At 38.8% G+C, this 21,787-nt stretch overlaps 1 protein-coding gene across 2 annotated transcripts in view; it reads right to left on the bottom strand.

Annotated features, from left to right (window-relative positions):
* Positions 1-761: 761 nt before the first annotated feature.
* ST8SIA6 (ST8 alpha-N-acetyl-neuraminide alpha-2,8-sialyltransferase 6) overlaps positions 762-21,787 on the bottom strand; it is a 31,913-nt gene continuing 10,887 nt past the window's right edge. Inside the window, exons 3-8 of one of the 2 annotated variants that reach the window (XM_063303556.1) lie at positions 19,291-19,389; positions 11,785-11,871; positions 4,247-4,391; positions 3,456-3,565; positions 2,293-2,385; positions 762-1,498 (exon numbers count right to left, since the gene is read on the bottom strand). In XM_063303556.1, the coding sequence (XP_063159626.1) occupies positions 1,207-1,498; positions 2,293-2,385; positions 3,456-3,565; positions 4,247-4,391; positions 11,785-11,871; positions 19,291-19,389 (826 nt within the window). In that variant the 3' untranslated portion in view covers positions 762-1,206. Of the gene's footprint in view, positions 1,676-2,292; positions 2,386-3,455; positions 3,566-4,246; positions 4,392-11,784; positions 11,872-19,290; positions 19,390-21,787 lie in introns of both variants that reach the window. The other variant, XM_063303555.1, reaches the window with a different exon arrangement.

The raw sequence follows: 21,787 nt of genomic DNA, 5'->3' as shown, positions 1-21,787 counted from the left end.
GTGGTTTGGACAATTAACATTTCTGGCGTGGCTGAGAACTGCAGGTGGATGGGCTTAAGGGGATGCAACCAGGTGAGGCTGTGGATTCTCATCTGGTGGCCCTGTTTAATCCTAGGCAGGATTAAGATTTTCCATTTTTCCTTGGATTTTTGGATGGGATTTTTTTTTAAAGCCATGTTAAAAAAATATCACAATTTAGGGCTTCTACCACAATTTTTATGCATCTCTTACCTCCAACTGACAGCAAACAGTGCTGTCAATTTCAGCGATAGAGGTCTGGCAGCCAGAGATCTGAGGGTAGCATGTGGCCATGGGCCACAGATTGCCCACCCCCGCTGTAAAACATGAAGCTATTGCTGCTTAATTAATTACTAGATACTCAAATAAAGTAAAAATGTGAAGTCCTTGGTGCTCTCTGAGCTTGGTTGTTTGCTTGCAGATGTTTCATCACCCAACTAGGTAACAACATCAGTGTGAGTCACTGTTGATATTATTTAGTTGGGTAATGAAACTGTCAGGAGCACTGATGGTGAGCAGGAGGGGGCCCCTATCCAGGGGGGAAAATGCATGAGTAGTACTGAGGAGTTAAGCAGCCATTCAGAGAGACACAGAACAGACCCGCCTTGACTTTTGGAGTTTATCTGTCTGGGTTTTCCCACGCTTCTTCAGTTTGTTAGGATTTTCTGTTTTACGTAGCAGTAATAAACACTAGAGACCTATTCCTCGTCTCAGCGTGGTTCCTGACTGTTAGGACAGAAACATCTGCAAGCAAACAACCAAGCTCAGAGAGCACCAAGGACTCCACAGTTCGACCTTGAGTTATAAATATTCTCTTCTATTGAAAGTAAAAATGACAGACTCATGATCTCAGTGCACCCTCTGGTTCTCACCCTAATTCTGTGCAGTTGTCCTCATTTCAGAAAGCCTTTGTAGGCAATAAGTTCAACTTTTGGGCAGTGTCAATGAGTGGGGGAAACAGAGAGAATCAGACAAGGGAATGTTAGAAACAAAAGGGCTGTCACAAAGAAAGAAAATGGAATGTCAGAAAGACAGAGAGAAAGGAGCTTTTACAATCCAATTTGAGCTCCAGAATCAACCATTTCTGGCATCACCCTTCACTAAACTGTTCTCTCCTCCACCAAGATGGGAATCAGGACCTTGACAGAAGAAAGTGTCCCCCTTCCTGAAGCAAAAACATACCTTTGGCTACTCTGTCAGACATTTGCCAAACTGCAGCTTGAGGATACCTCTTCCATGGAGCTGGAGAATCTGGTTATACTCTTTGGGCATAGCATGGAAACCAGGCTTTGGAAGTTGGTTGTCATAGTAGTGGTGACTTATGGGGATGCCTGCTATGTTTTTGGAGAAAGGCCAGAAACCATACAGCTTCACATTCTCACAGAGTTCCACCGCTGCACTGGTGATCATGAAGCCAGAAGACAGCCGGTAGGCTTTGACACCCTTAGTCCTCCAGAACTGGGCAAGACTTTTGAGATACCTGGGATAGAAAAATATGGCCTTCTGCTTTGCACTGAACTCTTTCAGGGTGTGATGTACTTTGAAAGATGCTGCTGTGTTGCTCCTGAAGGAAAAGGCAGGTAGCAAAAGGAAAGCTTCTCCATAGCTTGCAATGTTTTCCAGGAAGGTGGCTTTCTGATCATTCAATTTGTTATATCTGGTCATAAAAGCAAAGACACTGGATGTGGATAAGTGCTAAAAATGCAGGGCATCCACCTTAAGCAGTAGCTTAACAGTGGACAGACAGGCAGACAGGATGATTTCACAGTTTATTTAAATTTATCGGTATTAGTTTGCATACAAAGTGAGACATCTTTAAGGAAATGACTACACAGATTTTGTTTCACAGGGAGAAACATTCCCACCCCCCTTTTTTTGGTTCTTTGCCATATGTTCAGTCATTGCATGACATAAAAGTAGCTGCAGCACTGAAGCAAAACTTTAAGGAGCACTGAGAGACAAGAAAGCCCATTGCCCCTCTTTAGATGATGGTTTTCATTATCACTAAGTTTTCCTGATCTCATAGTAATGGAGAAATTTGTGGGAGTCAACAGCAGAAGCTATAGGACTCCACGGCTCCATCACTTTTCCAGAGGATTAATAGCCTAAGTGGCCTCTATTTGCATTAGCCTGCTTTTTAAGAGGGAGCTTGGGGCCATTAATGAAGCCAGTAGAACTCAGAAACCATGATGATGATAACATGCCAGTGAGTTTCTGGGATTTTCAGCCTAATAATTAAATACAGGTTGCAAATAATACCACAGTGATACTCACTTCTGGGCAATAATGCTTGGGTTAACAGTTACAAGGTTTGTCTTATTGCCAACATCTTGACTGACACTTCCACTGGTTGGGGGAAGGTTGCACCTGGAATTTTACAAAAGCTGCTTAGAATCAACTCCAAACTTTCTCCTACTATAGCACTCAGATTTCTTTCAGGTATTAAAATATATATTGCTTTTCCCAAGCTTTTCCCAATCAGGCTCTGTCTAAATGTGAGTACAATTCCCGGAATCCCTTGCCAACTGAAATCTGGGAATTGTAGTCTCACCACTTTTGTGGTTTCATCCCTACAGTATATCTGAAGGGCACCAGTTGGGTTTGTAAGGCTCTTGTTCTAAATACGCCTTCTGGGAAATTAATGGGATTTACAGTATATCTCAGCATAGGAGTATGCTGAATATATATCATATACATAGCAATTAAGCCTCACAATTAGGTATCGTAGCTAACTTACAGCATCCCTTCTATAAGATGTGGTGATGACTAATTATTTAGATGGCTTTGAAATGGCATTAGACATTCATGTATCTGCTAAAAATGAGTAACAGATACCATGTCATCCCTCTTGCCAGCCTTCCAAAAGGAGGACAGATGGATCAGAGGTGCCTCTTCAGTGATGAGGTTGTGTCTGTTCCTAAGTCCAGTTATGCTTGCAAGAAGCTACAATGGGAAGTGCTTCAACAGACCATGTAGGCACAGAAAATTGGTGAGGAGGAAGTGGCCATGTATTTATTTGATCCAAATTGTCTTCATTCATAGGAAGGCCTCATTCACACATGCATGGATCTGGTGCAACTGATTTCTTTACATTGGAACAAAGAAGCATTCAGGCAAAAATAGTGGAATAACCCAACTTACCCCCACCCTTGCTATCCCCATTTAGAACTAACTATACGTTGAACATCTAGATTCCAGCACAATCAACTGGTATTAAAATGCAGGGACAATTTTGTATTTGCAGATGATGATCTCTACATGTTATGCATCCTTTCCCAACGTGGTGCCTTCACCTTCTAGATGTGTTAGACTACAACTCCTGCCATCCATAGCCAACATGACTACATGTCAAAATGACCACATTGGGAAAGGGTGGCTCACTCACTTTCTTATTAATGGGCTGTAGTGAGTTGATTATCATACTTATATTTTCTCACCTAAACACAAAGTCAGATTTATCAATTTCAGCTCCACAATTGGAGCTCTTAAGGATCCCTCCATTTCCAACAACTGCACAGTGCTTGAAAGGGAAATCCAGAGGCTGAGACTGAAAACAAGGGACAGTGTTATTTCTTGTGTGGCACAGTTTAAGAAAAGTATGGACATGCATTTCTTTTAATAAAGTTTTATATTAAAATATACTTACTGAGTGATACTGAAGAGAGCATTACCTATATTGTTGCTAAATATGAATGTCCTATCCTTAATCTCCCAGTATTTTCCAGAGGCCAAACAATGTCTGGGTTCACACATTACAATAAGCCAGTGTTCATTTTAATCATAGTTTGTTGAAATGCCACTTTGTGCAAAGCCATACACATGGTCTAAAACCTATAACAGCAGCATTCATATAATATACTAAATCAAACTCAGACTACATCAGGGTTTAACATGAAATGTGCATCCAGTCAATGAGTGGATATCATCCTATAAAGTATCTCCATAATTTCTTGCTTCTTCTGCTTTCTAAGATCCTAGCACTATACAGCAAGGACCACAGATACATTTATGGACCAAAGCATGAAGCAATTTTACATTTAAGTCGTTTTATTTTGCCTAATCATGTCTCTTAAGCTGACAATAGTTCTCTGGAATCAGAGGCATTCTCCAATTCTGGTGAGGTGGGACTGGATACCACAACTGACTAGACTGGAACAGAGTGGAACTTTGTGTGGAACTTGTTTCTGATATATTTATGACTATTAAAAAATGTCAGAGCTCTTCTTACCTCTGGCAACATCCGGAATATGTCCTCTGTAATGTGGATAGTTTTTTTATTGTCCACTTCATAAGTCATGTTGCTTCCCAGTGGGGTATTATTTTGAGAAGCAATAAAGTTATGAACAGCATCACAGCATGAAGCAAGCTCTGCCCTGAAGAAGTTTATAATAAAGATGAAAGACTGGTATAATGAATTCAGTAGAGATTGCAACATGATTATCACCAAATGAAACTAGCTTCTGATTCACATTGTTTACTATTATAAACATGTATTAACTGTCCCCAATGACACACTCTTGAGGTAAGTTGGATTTCAATTCATATAATTCACCAGCCAGTTTGGCCAACAAAGGCTAGCTAAGGATTTAAGAGTTGAAATCCAACATATTTTGAGGATACCATGTTGAAGAAGATTCATCAAGAACTTTCCTAGATTACTGAGCTTTATCAAAAAGATTTTCAAGCAATGGAATGTCAAATAAAGTTATTTTGTCATTCATTATTATGTAGGTCTATGCACTTATTTTTTTCAAGGGATGGATCTATCAAGCAATCCCTGAATACAAGTTCCAGTCTTCAACAGTCAAATACCAGGACTGACTGGACAACAATGAGATAGTGATATTGCTGCAGACTCTTGTAGAATTCTTTAAAGCACCTGCTTGTCCAGCTAAGGAAACCACATGGAGGAACAAAGTTGCCCAGGCATAAATAGGACTTAACTTATAACACTAATTTCACATTCCATTTTTATTAATAAGTCTACTAAAAGAAAGACTAGCGCTTATTAATAAGGTCAGGTTTTAAAAATGATCACAAAGTATTCTTAAGTTTCTTGGGCAAAATATCATATGTATAAATGTAGTAATGATCTGACTGTTTTGTTATGCGGGATGCTTTTATTTATATTTGAAAAGTTTCTTGTTATTTTCGGTATTTAAGTAAATGCAACCACCATAGGTCCCAAAAATTAAAGAAAAACTAATTTAATATTATATGCAGTTTTTAGACATTAAAAAAAATTGCCTGCTTTTTTGCCCATGAGACTAATAGATTCTTGATAATTTTCTTTAGTCATGTCCCTTCTGTAATGGAATGGATGATGCCTAACACAGCTATCTAAACTGAGCTTTTTAATTACAATTTTACAGTGCAATCTTACTCAAAATTAAGCTCAGGAGTTCAGTGGGATTGTTTCCAGGAAATTATATATTGCTCTTTTTCTCTAGTGAAAGACCTTTTACGTGTAAAGGCACTGGACTGAATAATATGAAACTGAGACGATCTAATCTGAATGGATCCGAAACCTTTGATGAAACAATCCACCATGCTGTTGCAGGATGTAGAGGTGGAAGGTCAACTCCAAGAATGATGAATCTACTCAGAAGTGCACATTACTGAAGTATTTTAGAATTATTCCTAGGTAATTATTCCTGGGTAAATATATGTATAGGAATTATTTGTTGTATTTTTATTCATGCCACTATCCATATAGTGGATCTCCCCTGTCCAGCTCCATCACTGTAATCATAACACTACAGCAATTGTTACTTTAATCAATCCTCCAAGGAAGTAAACAGGGATGAGACTATCAAAATGGGTGCAAAATGTTTCATATTACAAGTAGGAGAGAGAGAGATCTTCAAGAAATATTTTAACTCTATAATGCTTTACCTGTCCCATTATTACCAGGAAGAGCATAGTCTGAAGAAGCCAATATTAAGATACGGAAAAACCATGACATTTGATTCATTCTTGAAAATATGGATGCTATTATGACTTTCTGCAACGTTGCCATTCTAAACCTGTACTTTAGAAAGTACATTTAAAGTTAAGAGAGAACTGTGTGCTGTTAGGTGCAAGTATCTGCTTTAGCCAAAGATGTGAATATCAGTTTAAATGCCTCTGTAATGGATAATATTCAGAAGCAAAGCTATTCCCAGCTTAGAAAGCATTGTTGCAATATAATCAAAAATGGTCCATTTTTTTTTTAATTAGGGACTAATAGAAAAAGTTTGCAGTTAATTTTATGCTTCATCTAATAAGGTAAATGCAATCAAGCAGTATTATGTTAATACTATGCATCAGTGGGACACACAAAATAACACAAGAATATTTATTAAATTATGAATACATTTATGTCAGAATAAATACTGGCAATGTTTTGATTTTAGCACCTCTAATTATACATTTATTATTATATTATATTATATTATATTAATATGTTATATTTATACTTTATACATTATTATATTAATATATTATATTATATTTGTACTTTATACATATACTTTATTATATTTATAATTTATACATACATTCCTCTTTGAGGATCATATTAAACAAGCAAAATTCGGACTATGCATCACCTTGGTTCAATCCCATACCTTGGGATGTGAGATCTTACTATCTACTATTTATAAACTGTACAGATTTCATGAAAATACCTCCCTATAATGTAAAATAAATTAGTAGCACAAAACAAAGACTCCTCTTGCACACAAATGGAGCATATAAAGCCAGTGCTGGCAGCAAAATGTTTCATTAAAATAGATTTAAACTAATAGATTCAAACCAGATTCATAATTATAAACTAAACATTATAATCAATGAGTTTAAGCTGGTAGGAAAATCACAACAAAACAGCCTGGAAGGAAGCTCCTTAACTCTTGAAAGAAACTGTATGTGTAAAGCTCTTACTGTATTTTTTATTTAAGTTATTGTATCTGTATTCTGTTTTCTATTGTGAGATGCTTAGATTTTAGTAAGTGAAGGACGTCATTATGACTTTCAGTTGCCTCTTTTATGGAATCATATTGTGATGGGGAGGTTTGTGTGTGTTCTATAATTCTCCCAGCTCTGGAGACAGATGGTGCCAAAATCAAATCAAATCAATAATTATATAGGGGAATTATAGAACACACACAAACCTCCCCATCACAATATGATTCCATAAAAGAGGCAACTGAAAGTCATAATGACGTCCTTCACTTACTAAAATTGAAATTCTGTATTGTTGCACTTTTTCAGCAACTAAAATTGCCTATGGCCTACTTTTTGGGCCATAAAAATTATTTCTCAATTTTTGTCAACTTATTGTGGCTTAGAAGATTGCCTGGGAGACTTCTGATTATGTATTATACAAGACTTACAGCTGTATAAAAATATTTCTTTGAAGTCAAAACCAACTCCTGGTCACTTCACGGGCATATCTGTATAGTTCTCCTGGCAGCAGTTGCCTTTTTCTAGGGTGGGTTTGTTTGTTTGTTTTAATCTTCTCAACCCCAGCCTACAGTCCTGGGATCTAGCCAGTCTGGTCTAGAGGTTAAATCACTGGATTGGGAAGAGATAAATTTGTTTCCATCCTGCCTTGGGCATGGAAGGCAGCTGAGTGAGTCTGGGCCAGGCATTCTCTCTCAGCCCTAGGAAGAAGGAGGCAATGGTACTACTTTGGGAAATGTTGCCAAGAAAACTGCATGGAGTTCTTCAGGCAGTCACCAAGAGTCAAGACTGACTCAAAGACATATACGCACACAAAACCCCAATATTAAGCTGTTTATAAGATTCATTTTAGACATTTTTTAAAAATTAAAAAAAAGATATGGGCTCATAAGCTGTCCTAGAAAAATATTTTCTTTTGAAGGGCAATATAGAAACCCTTAAATCAAGTACATGGAAGATGTTTCTGGAGTTGTGCAGCATGCTTAAAATCATCTGCTCCTAAAGCAAGTCTTTCACAGCAGCTTTTGTTACGCACACCTATTAACATATCTTTCTGTCCTAATGGTTTTCCCCTTTTATTTCCATAGCAGCTTTAGCCTAGAATCACAGCATTTGTATTTAGGCCAACAACATAAACAAAAATGTAGGTTAATTACTAGGCCATGTGGTTCAGCTGAGAATTGATTTGTGACTGCAGATGGTGACAGCCATTCTCCCTGCTTCAAACTTTCTATTTGAAATGACCTGTCTTGGTTGATGATGGATGTCAAGCCCTCTGTGCGTGCCAACCACTCCATGCTGCTCATTAATTAAATACTGGGTTTTTTTGGAAGTTAGATGTAGCGCCAAATCTTAGACCACAATGGGTGACAAGAAAAGGCCCATATACAGCAGTGATAAAAGCAACACAAGACTTTTGTTCTGTATTAAAATGTAGAGGGTGGGATAAGTGGCAGGCATTTGTACTTTCAAAGCCCTTTTTTATCTGTACCTTGAACCTGATAAGTGGATTACAGTCATTATTTCCTCAGTGGATCTCTTTTAGATCCCAGCATAAAATCATCTTGTGCTAATTCACTCCAGTTTGTTGTGTTAATGATAGTTTTCCAGGCATACGTGCAGCACTAATGGTTAAGGTACTAGATTAGAAACCAGGAATCGTGAGTTCTAGTCCTTCTTAGGCATGAATGTGAAATGGGTGGCTTTGAGCCGGACAATCTCTCTTGACCCATCCCAACAGGGCTGTTGTTGTGAGGAAACAGGAGATGGGAGCCTTATGTACACTGCCTTGAATTGTACAAAAATAAAGGTAGGATAGAAATCTAATAATAAATAAAATAAAATAAAATATGTCAGCCTATGCTGTCAAATGCCATGATGCACAACCGGGAACCATAAATGGGGCTGACTCTTGGAGTTCCTAAATAACAAAACAGGATGCTCAAAAACACCAGTGCTAGCCCTGATGGCACTCAACACTGATTCTGTACCTCTCTACTGCTACACCATCACATGCCATGCCTTATATGGTCCTTTGGGGCAACTTTGGCCTATCTAGTAGATAGGCTTATGCAGGTTAATTCTTTTGTATGACTACTGTCCAGTGAATATGGGCTTTTGCTGCCTGAGAAGGGTGCTGAGAATGGCGTAGACCAGAATATACAACTAATTTCTTTGGGAGATCAGCGGAAAGCAGAAGCTTCTCAATCAGCCCCAGATGAACTTGGCTTGCCTGCCAGTAAACCTTCAGTACACCTTCTTTTAAAAGCACAGAGAGTAGGTTCTTCTTCAACTAACATAACTGGGACAGATTTTCTGGACTCTGAACCCAAACTCCCCAGAGGACTGTTTGGTTAGCTTTCATAATGCATTTGGCCCTTTGCAAGGAACACCACATATCAATATGCAACACATATTTGCACTGAAAAATTCAGGGACTGTAGTAAATTCTAACAGGAAAAGTCTGTTTTCTCACATTTATGAAAAGATTAGAATGCTTGCTAGTCTCTGATGTTTTTCAAAGCAAGATCCCAGTAAAATTTTAGTCTAGTTTCTGAAAATTACAAAAAGGAAAAAGCACTGAGGAGAGAACGCTACGTGGAAGCAGGCCCTTTCTATAAGAACTATTCTTCTCACAGAATTATTGGCAATTCAGTGATTACACATGCAGAGATGAAAATATATGTCTATTTTTCATTTCAGCTCCTTAGTCAATGACAGTAAATAAAAGACTTGGATTTGGAATCTTTATGCCATGTTTCAGTTACAGGATCTATGGAGTATTTTTTTTTAATTACTGTTTTCATTTTTGGAGACTGTTTTCAAAACCAGCTACTTGCTAACTTGCTACAAAGAAAAATGTCTTTGTGTTGTATGTGAGTTATAATGAAATCAGCTTTTAAGCTGTATGCTTGGAGGAGGGGGTGTGTGCCTTCAAGTCAGGACTCCTGAAAACTGCCTGAACAAGTCCCTGCAGTTTTCTTGGCAAGGTTTTTCAGAAGTGTTTGCTATTGCCTCCTTCCTAGGGCTGATAGAGTGTGACTGGCCCAAGGTCTCCCAGCTGGTTTTATGTGTAAGACGGAACTAGAATTCCCAGTCTCCTGGTTTCTAGCCTGGTATCTTAAGCATTACACCAAACTGGCTCTCATTGTATACATGACCTTTTTTACATGACCTTTTTTAAATATTACCTTCCACTTCATTGTCAACCCCATAAAATGCAGTAGAATATTCCCTACAGCTTCAGGTATCAGCAGGCTTGGATCCAACCACAAGACTTTGAATGCTATTGGCAGCCTTCCCCAACCTGGAAACATAGAGATGTGCTGTGGCTCCAACTCCCAGAATCCCCAGCCAATATGGCCAATGGCTACAGAATCTAAGAAGTGTGGAAGCCATTGTCCCAACTCAGCTGGAGAATGTCACATTGAAGAAGGCTGCTATAGGATGTCAAAAGACTGAAAAGCTGAACAAATGCCTCATCCATTCTAAGATAGGTCTGAGATCTCTTGCAATATTTTGAGGGCAAGAGCCAGCCAAGGCACATGGACTGACTTCTGCCCCACTGAAATCAGTTTGACTTTCAAGTTCAGAAGTTTGGTATGTAAATCCATCATGTCCCCTTCATCCATGCCAGGGGCCCTCCTAGAGCTGAAGTCTATCCAGTTCAGCATCTTGCTTTAAACAGGACCAACTAAGAAACAGGATGTGGTTGCCAATCTCTTCTCTTAATTCCTGAGCAGTCAATAAGACCTTTTCTCTTAAAACTAGGAGGGGGCATGACACCAATATGATTATTCACTGTTGGCTGGTCTTTGCATGATGCAGTGAACTCCAGATTAGCCAACCACATTTTAGCCTAGCATGTTGTGCAAACTAGCCCATCGAGTTAGTTCATGATTCCACGTGTTGCGCAAACCATTGACTAAGCAATGTGTCTATTACCTGTGGGAAAACATGTATACAAACAGAGCCACTGGTACCTTTATTCTCCAGGATCTTTCTACTCACATTTAAAAGGCATTTATTTATTAATTTATTTTATTTATTAATCAAATTTATCACCGCCCATCTCCCAAAAGGGACTCTTTAAGTGGTGTATTTCAGTGCAAAAAACAAAACTTTTAACAAAACTCCAAATAAGTGTGACAACCCTTTACTAGACAACTTTTTTATTTTAAAAACAAAACGAAGACGAAAAAAAGAAGCTTCAAAGCAAGAAACCCTGTGGCTGAATATTTCAACCACATTGCTATATGACTGCTACTCCCTGCTGCTAACAACAGAGTGTGGCTTGCAGCTAAAAAAAAGCTCGAGAAAGAAAAATATTTAGGCAAGATAATTTACTTCTGCACTTGACAAAGTGTAATATCTAATATAAATACATGTTCACATAAATGTAATATATGGAAATGCATTGCACATATATAGCATCCTCTGTAATGTATGTCATATAGGGAAGCATCATCCTTTATTGTTAAAAATACTGCACCCAACAAGCTAGTTGTGGTTAATTTTGCTATTCATCCACAAGAATGGAAAGAAAAAGTAATATTACAGATCATTTCTCTAGCTTTCATACCACTTAAAATTGCCCTAATATAGCATTGTATTCCCAAAGTAGTAAAAAAATTCAGACAGTAGCATACTTCAAGTGAGAGAGTTAAGAACACAGTTTGATTATTTTAGTATATCACATTTTCACTGAAAGTTCTGCAATTGATTCTGAAGAATTAATAAAACAACTTGAAGACTAAGCTTATGCATAGCTACACAGTAGCTAGTTCTACAGATTCAGTGGGGCTTATTCCCAAATACCCTTACCTGAATTTGGCGTATTCTTGTGGCCTCCTATTCCAGGTACAGTTGTGAAGTTTCCCAACTATTTGTAAATAATAATCTTCAGAATATCTAAAAGAAAAAGAATTAAACACATAATACTGAAACAGATGGTTATCTTAACATTTCTTTCCCAATGTCTGTATGATATAGCTATATAGAGATGAAAGCTTGCTAAGAAATACCTTGGTCTCCACGATAAGAGACAAAGTTCAGAGTAACTTATTACAAAGTTTTACTTCCTTTGTGAGTTGTATTTTGCTGACTAGTATGAAGAAATGTATGTTCATATTTTAAACTGAATGTTAGCTTAGCAAATTGAAATGTTTCAGCACAGTAACACAAGAGAAAGAAAATCTTAAATACAGGAATAAGGGAATGTGCTCTATCGTATCTATTAGGCCATAATAAGAGACAATTTCCAAAATAATTGAGCCAGTAGATTTACAGGAATTAAACAGGGTCCTTTGTGAGATACTTTGGTTGCCAGTTCTACAACTTGTGCGTTTGACCCTTTATTTATACATATGTACATACAAAGTTTTAGATACCACCTCCCTGAGAACCAAGGCCCTTTAAAAAGAGACTATCCAAATAAAACCGCTCAATTTCTAAAAAGTAATTAAAGGCAGCTCTTCCACCATTCTCAACAGCTATTTATAGACTTTCCATGTCCCTCTCATCTACTTGCTATACTTCTCCAAGGTGCAGCATGGGAAATAATCATTTATTAATTCATAGCATTTCTTAAATTATACTTTCTCTTTCATACCCAAAATAGGAAGCCGTGCACTCTACTCTACACACACATCACAATCCTTAATTTAAAGATGACCGACCTCTACTTCAGGAGCAAGAAGCCTTTTTGCAGCCAGGATTTAATATAGATGTAATTAACATTGAATTAATTGCATATCTTAATATGATTATTCCCTTTCAGTGGAATGATTTCTGTCTTCTATCATGCAGTTGTGGGCTTCATGGTTATGTGAAAGCTTCTCCAGTTGGGCCTGAGTGGGATAGGCATTTCACTGCATCAGAGAACATTCAGGTACTGTATAGCCTAACTTCCTTCCAAAGAAAGATCTGGAAATCCTACTTGAAACAGCCTCTGAGACAGCATTCTTTTCCTATCTTTGTGCCAAAGAAGATCTCCTTCTTGTTGAATTGGGTCCTTAAAACATTAATGAGAAAGACAATCTCCGTGAAAGCAACATGGAATGGCACATTGCCTTGAATTTTCATTGATTTATTTCTTGGCGTCATTCCACAAGCTTTGTTTTTGTGTCCAAAGCTGGTGTTCTGAATACTTTTTTTTTAAATGAACATTTATCTGCTGAGACAAATTTTCAGCAGAACATCACATTCATATGCAATGAGCCATCAAAAAAGCTACAAAGATGGTCACAGAATAATTTGTTTCCCAACAATAATGCATCTTGCAGAGACTTTGTTCAGATGTGAAAAAACAAATTTCGTGGGTTAGGGTTCAGATTTAGCTTTATTTAGAGTAGCTATACTGAAATTAATGGATGTTCTCTAAAGCATAGCTCAAAGTCTGTGCATGCTGTAAGTATTATTTCTATTTATGCCTTGAAAGTCACATATAGCGCATTCCAGGCAAGAGGAAGCGAAAACATTTCAAATATTCTTAAACTTCAATTCTTAGCACTTTAATAATGGCCATTCTCCCTGGGACAGCTGATACTTGTTTTTCTGCAAAACCTGGATAGCCACAGATTCTCTATTTCTGGATAGCCACAGATTCTCTATTTCTGGGATAAACTTGTATTTGCCTACTCAGAAGTAAGCCTATAGATTCAAAAATGGTGCCTTGTGCAACTTACTGTCAGCAATGGCTTGCCTCAGGCCCAATTAGCCAATCCCATAGATTTGTAGCTGTGTTGTGATTCAGTAGGGTGCCTATACATTTGGGGGATGAGAAAAGTTTATCATATAATTGTATATCATACAATTATATGATTTAGCTTTCTTCATATAACTGCCTATGCAATAATCACCTGTATGTACTGTAACTGAGAACTCTAAGACAGCAATTCACCAGCCTGAAATCATTGCTGGAGCAATTCAAATATTGAAAAAACTGAAAATGGGTGGTACTACCCAGCAATATAAAGAGAAGGACCAGAACTTCTCAAAGCCCCAATCATAACTCCCATTCCAGAGCAAAATTCATAGCATAAATTAAAATACTGCCACATCTTTTAAGTCAGTGGAAAGCCAAAACAACAATAACACCAATGTTTCTCATCAGCTCTTTCCTTTCTGTCTTCATAGACGTGACGGAGTATCGGAATCCACTTATCCTGCAGCCGGGAATGGGTCACCTATAGTGGTACATAAGTCCTCTCAGTGAAGCCATTGTAGATGTCATGGCAAAGTACTTACTTGCAATTCTTTATACTTGATACAAGGGCCTACAGAGCATACATGACTGGGACTGTAATTAAAGGGGCATTTAGCATAAAGAAAGGGGATACTTGGCACAGCTGACGTGGGTCTCTCTGTTAAGTCCATGCATACTTTCAAATTCTGAAAGCACGCTTTGGATGGTGGACAAAATGGCCAGCATGGGAGAGGAATGCCACTTCTCAAAATGGCTTCAACTGGTGAAGATCTTCCTGTCGCCTCTTTTAGTCCCATAGCATGCTATCTATTATTTCCTGCTTCCTTTTGTCTTTTCTCAAGGCTGGTGGCCATGCTTCAAACAAAACAATGGGCTTCCTGAAAGGCAAGATAATAATGGAGCCTGGCACTTCGCAGAATACTAGCTTCACTGTCATGAGTAAGGATGGCGAGCAGGGGGCTCTCACCCAGACTGTCAAGCGCATGCGTAGCACTGAGGAACTGTTCAGCCATTCAAAGAGACACAGATCGGGACCGCCTTAACCTTTGGGGTTTATATGGCTGGGTTTTCCCACGCTTTCTCAGTTTGTTAGGATTCTTGTTAAGTACTACTAATAAATATTAGAGACCAAGTCCTCGCCTCAGTGTGTTTCCTGGTAATCAGGACATTCACCTACAGCTGTGCTGTAAGAGCTAGGGGAGTGCTTTGCAAAAACAGGCAGGACCATGCAGGACAAACACTAAGAAAAACAACAACAACAACAACAACAACAACAAATAATAATAATAATAATAATAATAATACATAATGAATAAATGGGTATGACAGGCAGCCTGGTGGGTTTAAGAAGGAAAATACAGGCTACGGAAAAGCTCATACGAAGCAAATTTGCATAGTGAGACACTGAACTAGTGGGAAAAAAGGGATTGTGGGGTGTGTCAGATTTGTCAAATGCTCTGACAAATGTGCTCTTAATTTTTGAGAGCTGTATTCCTAAACACTATGCTATTCAAACTGTTTTTTTCCTTGTCCTGTGTTCCATGTAGAGTGAAAGCACTTTCTCCATTTTTTCTACAACTGGGCTTCTAATATACATGGTTATCCTGGGAGACAAAGAGATAGAAATCATTATCACGTCATTCTGAATTCTATTAGCATTCTCTGTTGTGTTATTCCTAGTAGATTTGCCCAGGTTAAAAACTTTTCCCAAGGCTGATGATTCTTCAACAGCTTTAGTGTGATGTAGTATGTTCAACTTTGTTTCTAGTGAGGCTTTTTTTTTTTGTGCCTTCAAGTCAGACTGGCTACTGCCTGGACTAGTCCCTGCAGTTTTCTTGGCAAGGTTTTTCAGAAGTGGTTTGCCCTTGCCTTCTTCTTCCTAGAGCTGAGAGAGAGTGACTGGCCCAGGGTCACCTAGCTGGCTTTGTGCCTAAGGCGGGACTAGAACTCTCATACCACGCTTGATTGGCTCCTGGGTTGAGAGAGAGGGACTGGCCCAAGGTCACCCAGCAGGCTTTCATGCCTGAGGTGGGACTACAACTCACGGTCTCCTGGTTTCTAGCCCAGTGCCTTCACACTACACCAAACTGGCTCTCTGTTTCTAATGTTAGAGAGGCCCTTTTCCTTCTCATTTTGTGTAAGAGGGTTGGACAAGATGTTGATGGCCATTTTGCCCCTTAGTAACAGTAATAGCTATTGCAGGAATGGAAGTAAGTGGGAGACAGGATACACAGCTAGAACCACCACGCAACACAATGAGAAACGCCTGAGAGCAGAAAGGGGTTTTGGAGGGAAGAAGTCTTGGCAAGTTTCCAGACGTTTGGCACAAATCACATAATAGCCATTTTTTCATTATGATCATAACATTTTTATTATGATCAATCTGGTAATAGTGAATTTGCACAAAGCAAATTTGCAAAAAGAAGGGAAATCTTCCTAACCTTTCCAATTGTATTCATGCCCATAGACACCAGAAAAACAGAAAGTATCAAGTATCTTATTTTAAATGTTCTTAAAATATACATTTCAGTGTAATGAATACTGATTAGAGGCGATGAACACATTCAATGCATTTTTCTGAGGAAACCAATTGCTCCAACATAATTGATTTTTCTAAGCTTTTTGTTTTATGAAAATCATGGAAATCTTAGGGTCAGACTATCATTCAGCCAAGCAGAGAAAAATGAGTGGGTGAAGGTAACTATTCAGCCATTCCTTTTTTTGGTGCTGGGTATCATCATATGACAGAAAAATAATTTTGCTTAGAAGCCTGAAGCTTAAGGGAAAAAATTCTATAAATTCAGAGGTAGGCTAGAAAGCTGATACTACAGAAAGAGAAAAAGTGACTTGGGGCAATGAATTCATCTAGAGAAATTCCTGTGAGTTTACAACAGGAAGCTGTTGTCGAAAGACATTCTCTGCTGGGGATCAGAAAATGAGAACTCTCAGGCTCTAGAAAAGAAGTCATTAGACTGGCGACATAATAGAAAATGGCAGATACAATTCTCAGCTTCAGAGAATCCCTCAATCTCAACAGCACTTTCACAGTCATAGGCAGGACCTGATATTTCCACACATTCGCTAGCAATCATGGTACAGGCAAAGGGTTTACGAACAGCCTTAGGGGCAGGATATTTTTCAGGAGACCCTGAAAAGATCTCAGTGTAGTCCTAAATAAACACTTTAGCTGAGCATCTTATTAAGAAGGGAGATATTCTGAAGCTTAAATTTTGAAATTCAGAATCTGGATAGCATGTGCTTTGGAGGGGTGCCTTCATTCATAGCAAGAACAGCTTCCTGAGGCAGTTATCTTCAGGACTGGCCTAAGGTATATTTTGCTGTGACAAAGAACAAGATGGTCCTGCCTTCCATTCCATTTCCAAACACTGGCTGGACTGGCAACAGCACTAGTAATGGGAGAGATTCCTTAGGTGTCTCTGGAAGTGGCACATACTGTAGGCTTCAGGGTCAGAGTGCAGTCTCAGTCACTTTCTGACTCCTCCAGCTTCTTGAACTGAAGCCTAATTCAGTCTACTGGGCAGGGTTTTCTGAAGCTGCATTAGAATTATCAGCATGCTATGCTGCATAGGACCAGAAAATGTAAATTAATGCAAGTCTTTAATTTTTGAATGAGGAACAGCTAAACGTTTGTCTGCTTTTCTGTGTAGACTCCCAAAACATTCCACTTTACAGCCATTTAAAAACTTCTGCAATGGCTGCCAAGGGTTCTAGCAGCCAACAGCTTGACAGGCTGCAGTTGACTCCACCTGACTTGTGTGCCTCAAGGCCCGACCCTGCTGAGTCATCCCTCACTTGTTCTGGCCTGGAAGTCCAGCCTCCACTACCATATGGCTGGGTAGCTGCAATAATCAACTATGTTGTGCCGGTATTCATCATGAAAAATTCACAGAAGTATTCTGTATATGTGTCTTGACATAGAGGCTCTTCACCAAAGCAGTGTTCATATTGAAACAGTATTTGTTAATCAAAACACCAGAAAAGCTTGAAAGGAGGTACGTTTTGCTTGATTTTTTGTGGTCATAATGATAAATTCTGGGAAAAGCCTGAAGTTTAACAACAGAAACACCACCACCAATAAAAGATATCTCACAAACATCCTCAACTATAAAGGAGGGAAAGAAACACTGAAACGGGCCATGGAAATTTGTGCTTGTTTAAACCAGTAATACAAAAATCAGTATGTCAGGAAGAGAACACAACCACACCAAAAAATTGGCTATTAGCTGATGGCTTGTTTGATGTCACGCATCACTGCATTAACATGGGTGAGTATTATGTATGAAATTACAAAAGAAACAGAGCTTCTAGAGCTAAATAAACAGATGAAGTTGAATGATACTTTTTCCTAGGCTATGAAGCAAAAGTCCTATAGTTTTAGAAATACAGGGAGCTGAACTGTCAAGGCAGAGACTTAGCTGGTACACTACCTGGAGCTCTGTGCTCAGACCTCAGAGCAACCATCTCTAATCTGGCAATGTATTGAATTTCAACTCCCAGAATTCCAAGCAGCATGTCCAACATGCAGAAAAACAACATAATTGGAGGATACCAGGTGGAGCATGGTTATCTCAAAGCATCCTCGGGCACATGAAGACATAATATGTGCCAGCTAGACTTTTTCAACTGGCTGGTAATATAAAAGTCTTGGATTGGTTAGTCCTAAGTCCAGCTCCTAGTTCATGAGGGTCCTGGATGTAATATCCTCTAATACAACCAACATCTCCTCTACTGATACAGATGGGCTTTCCTCACAGAGGCATCACGCCGCACCATGGGCTGGGTAGCTAGTGTCCACAATGCCTCAGAATGATCTAGGTTGGTGGCATTGTAGGGAATTTAAGTCATACGATTTGACAGTCCAGCACAGGAAATAACATAGGCCCTCACTGCTTTCCAAAGACTGTCATTAGGGCAGTTTCCATACCAGTCTGGACTCTATTTTTCCTTGGCCAATAGAGCAGTATTTTTTGTACAAAGCATGTTACCTCTACTATAACCCCTAACTTTGGATCTACAGTACATCTAACTCACCAATGGACATGCCTCTGAATAGGAAAATACACATTCCAGATCAGAATATAGGTGATTTTATATATTTTTATGGTAGCAAATTTATAGAGCCACCCAACTCAACCAACTATGGGCAGTCTACAGTAAAATAGCCAATACAAAATCCCCAGTAAGATAGCAAGACTAGATAAAAATGACAAAACCAAAAAAGAACCAGGCTTGATAATAAAAAGACATCCAAAAACTACTTCTCATCCCTGGGGAAAGAGCCAGATCTTTAAAACTCATTTGCAGGACAGCAGGGTTGGGGCAATGTGAACCTCTGGAGGGATGCCATTCCAGACAGCAGGTGCCATGACAGTGAAGTATGATGCTATAATCATTTCTTAGTCTAACCACATTTAGGTTAAACTAGATATTGGCCAAGTTTTAATTATTAGAAGGTCTTGGCCAAGTTCCTATAAGAAGATACCAGTGGGTTCTTCACACATCAAACTGCTATACTATATACATAGCTGTTCAAGATGGTAAAATTGCCATAGCTGGATGTCAGTCAAGTACATTTACTGTATAACCAAATGCAGACACTGTACCTTTTCTTCTTGATTGATGATGACCAATTGTTACTCCATATAGTCTTGCATTTGGAGGTTTGCTCAGACATCTGCATTCTGACTGGATTAGGAGTTGCTCTGTTTATATAAAAAGGAAAATCCATTTTTGAAAGAAAAACAAACATTCTTGGCAGCACAATGAATTGCTGTAAAGATAAGCAGCAGCTCAGATTTGAAGGTAACAAGAAAGGCCGGTGAAGTCTATTTCAGCCTGAAGAAGAATGACTTTGAATTGCCACCCACCGCAGAATTCATTTTTTAAACCTAACTTCTCATTGAATTGTCTAGTGCATTGTGTGGATGCTAATGTAAATCAGAAACACATTTTTTTAAAAAATGGAATTTACGCAGAGCTTCAATAGAATTACATTTCAAAACTGTACTGACATATTTAAACAATAAATATAAATGGCTTGTTAAAAATGCTACTTTCAAAAAATAAATGTGCAGTTCAATGATACAATTATAGCTGGTTTAGTACACTTATATCCTGCCTATGATGAAACACAAGGCAGCATACATAAGATTCCCAAATATTCTCTTATCCACTCTATTAAAATCACATTCTATTATCTGCACAATTATAATCACAATCAACAAACCTACTTAGCTTCCTCCTGTGCTTTAAGTTCGTATTCTAGGCTTCTGACATCAGCATACATCCCTTAAAATTGCAGGAAAGTATATCACACATTCCTTTAAAGTAGTATTTTTCAACCCTGGCAACTTTGAGATGTGTGGACTTCAACTCCCATACTGGCTGGGGAATTCTGGGTGTTGAAGTCCACACATCTTAAATTTGCCAGGGCTGAAAAACACTGCCTTAAATTGTATTCTCTGTATTCTCTCTGTAGCAAAACTGCACCATAGTCTAACCATATCTTAAGTGAGGTAGGGTTTTCAGTACACCCTAGGTTCCATTTTTTCAACTAAAGCAGATCGTACTTGTGTGAACAGGATACAATGCTTAGTTGTGTAATTAGATAATTTTAGATTCTGGACTTAACTGCTCTAGGGGGAAAACAGTCTTATGGGGGGACTGTTTAGATAGCAGTGTTTATTATGCTTTTTTCTTCAAATGCAGTATTTGTAAGAGAAACTGTTTAGACTGGGATATTTTTTTCTTCACTTACTGCACATTTTCCTCCAAACAATTACCTGTGAATTGGAGGTGAAGGGGAGAGTCAACCTACATGAGTTTATTATTTATTTTTTGAACCAATCTGTATAGCTGCCCATCTCAACGAGTGGCTCTGGGCAGCAAACATATTAAATAAAAATAAAAACAATTAAAATCATAAATACAAAAATTAAAATGCACAGCAGCTGAGGAAGAGATCACAGTCAACAGTTGCTAGCAGAAGCAGGAGACGGGTCCCTTCACACAGGTGGGGCCCCAGGCCTGGGCACAGGACCAGGTCTTTAGGGCCTTATGAAAGGCCAGCAGGGTCGGGGCCATCCTAATATCCGGAGGGGGAATATTCCATAGGGCGGGTACTAAGGCAGAAAAGGCACACCTTCTGGGTCCTGCCAACTGGCATTCCTTAGCTGACAGGACCTGAAGCCTGCCAGATAGGTGGAAACAACTGGGGAGAGATGGTCCCGCAAGTAACCTGGTCCTGTGCCATGAAGGCCTTTATAGATGATAACCAGCACCTTGAATTCCACCTGGAAGCACACCAGAACCAATGCAGCTCGCAAAGTAGTGGTGTTACATGCACCAAATAACCAGCACCACTGACTACTTGTGCTGCCGCATTCTGCACCAGTTGAAGCTTCCGAGGGCAGCCCCATGAGGAGCCCCATGTAGAGTTAAGAAGAGGCTTCTGAAGACAAATGAATGAGCCATTCAGTGGAGATGACTGCTGGCTGCTGGTAAAAGTGTGGACAAATTGAAGATTGGGCACTGAAGGTTACACTAGGAGGAGACTGTGATTGTATATACTTGTGGGTTTCTGTGTATGAGAGTGGTCGGAGTGTGCACAAGGGGACTGGTATAAACAGATTCGGGATCAATTAATTTGATAAATTGGGGGGGTTCATAGTACCAGTAATTAATATGAATTGGGAATTATTATTTCAGTTGATAAGTTTTTGTCCTGGCCCTGTCCTTTTTTGGAGTGTGGTTTCTGTTAATCTATTGTTTTCTACTACAGATTAAGGTTACTATGGTAACTAATCATTTTGGCCGTGAAGAGGTTGAATTTAATTGTCCCCTTTTCACGTGTTAATGGTTGCATCGCCTAAGGGAGGAACTTGCCTCAGCTTGTTTTAGTTTCAGTTTCCCTTCTGTGTAGGCTTGCAGAGAATATGCAGCTGAGAGAAATCTCTCCTTTCAGCAAACAGCCTTTAAATATGTTTACTTTCTGTAAATAAAATTATTTTTATAGAAATGCCATGGTGTGTGACTTTTCTGATCTCTCCTGGGCCAAATGCTTTCTTAGCACTCTGCCAACAGTTTCTACCAGGTATATGG

This window comes from Candoia aspera, chromosome 4 (genome assembly GCF_035149785.1).
Source record: "Candoia aspera isolate rCanAsp1 chromosome 4, rCanAsp1.hap2, whole genome shotgun sequence".
NCBI classification, from domain to species: domain Eukaryota; kingdom Metazoa; phylum Chordata; class Lepidosauria; order Squamata; family Boidae; genus Candoia; species Candoia aspera.
Note: the sequence above shows the minus strand (reverse complement) of the source record. Positions and strands in the feature narration are given on the sequence as shown.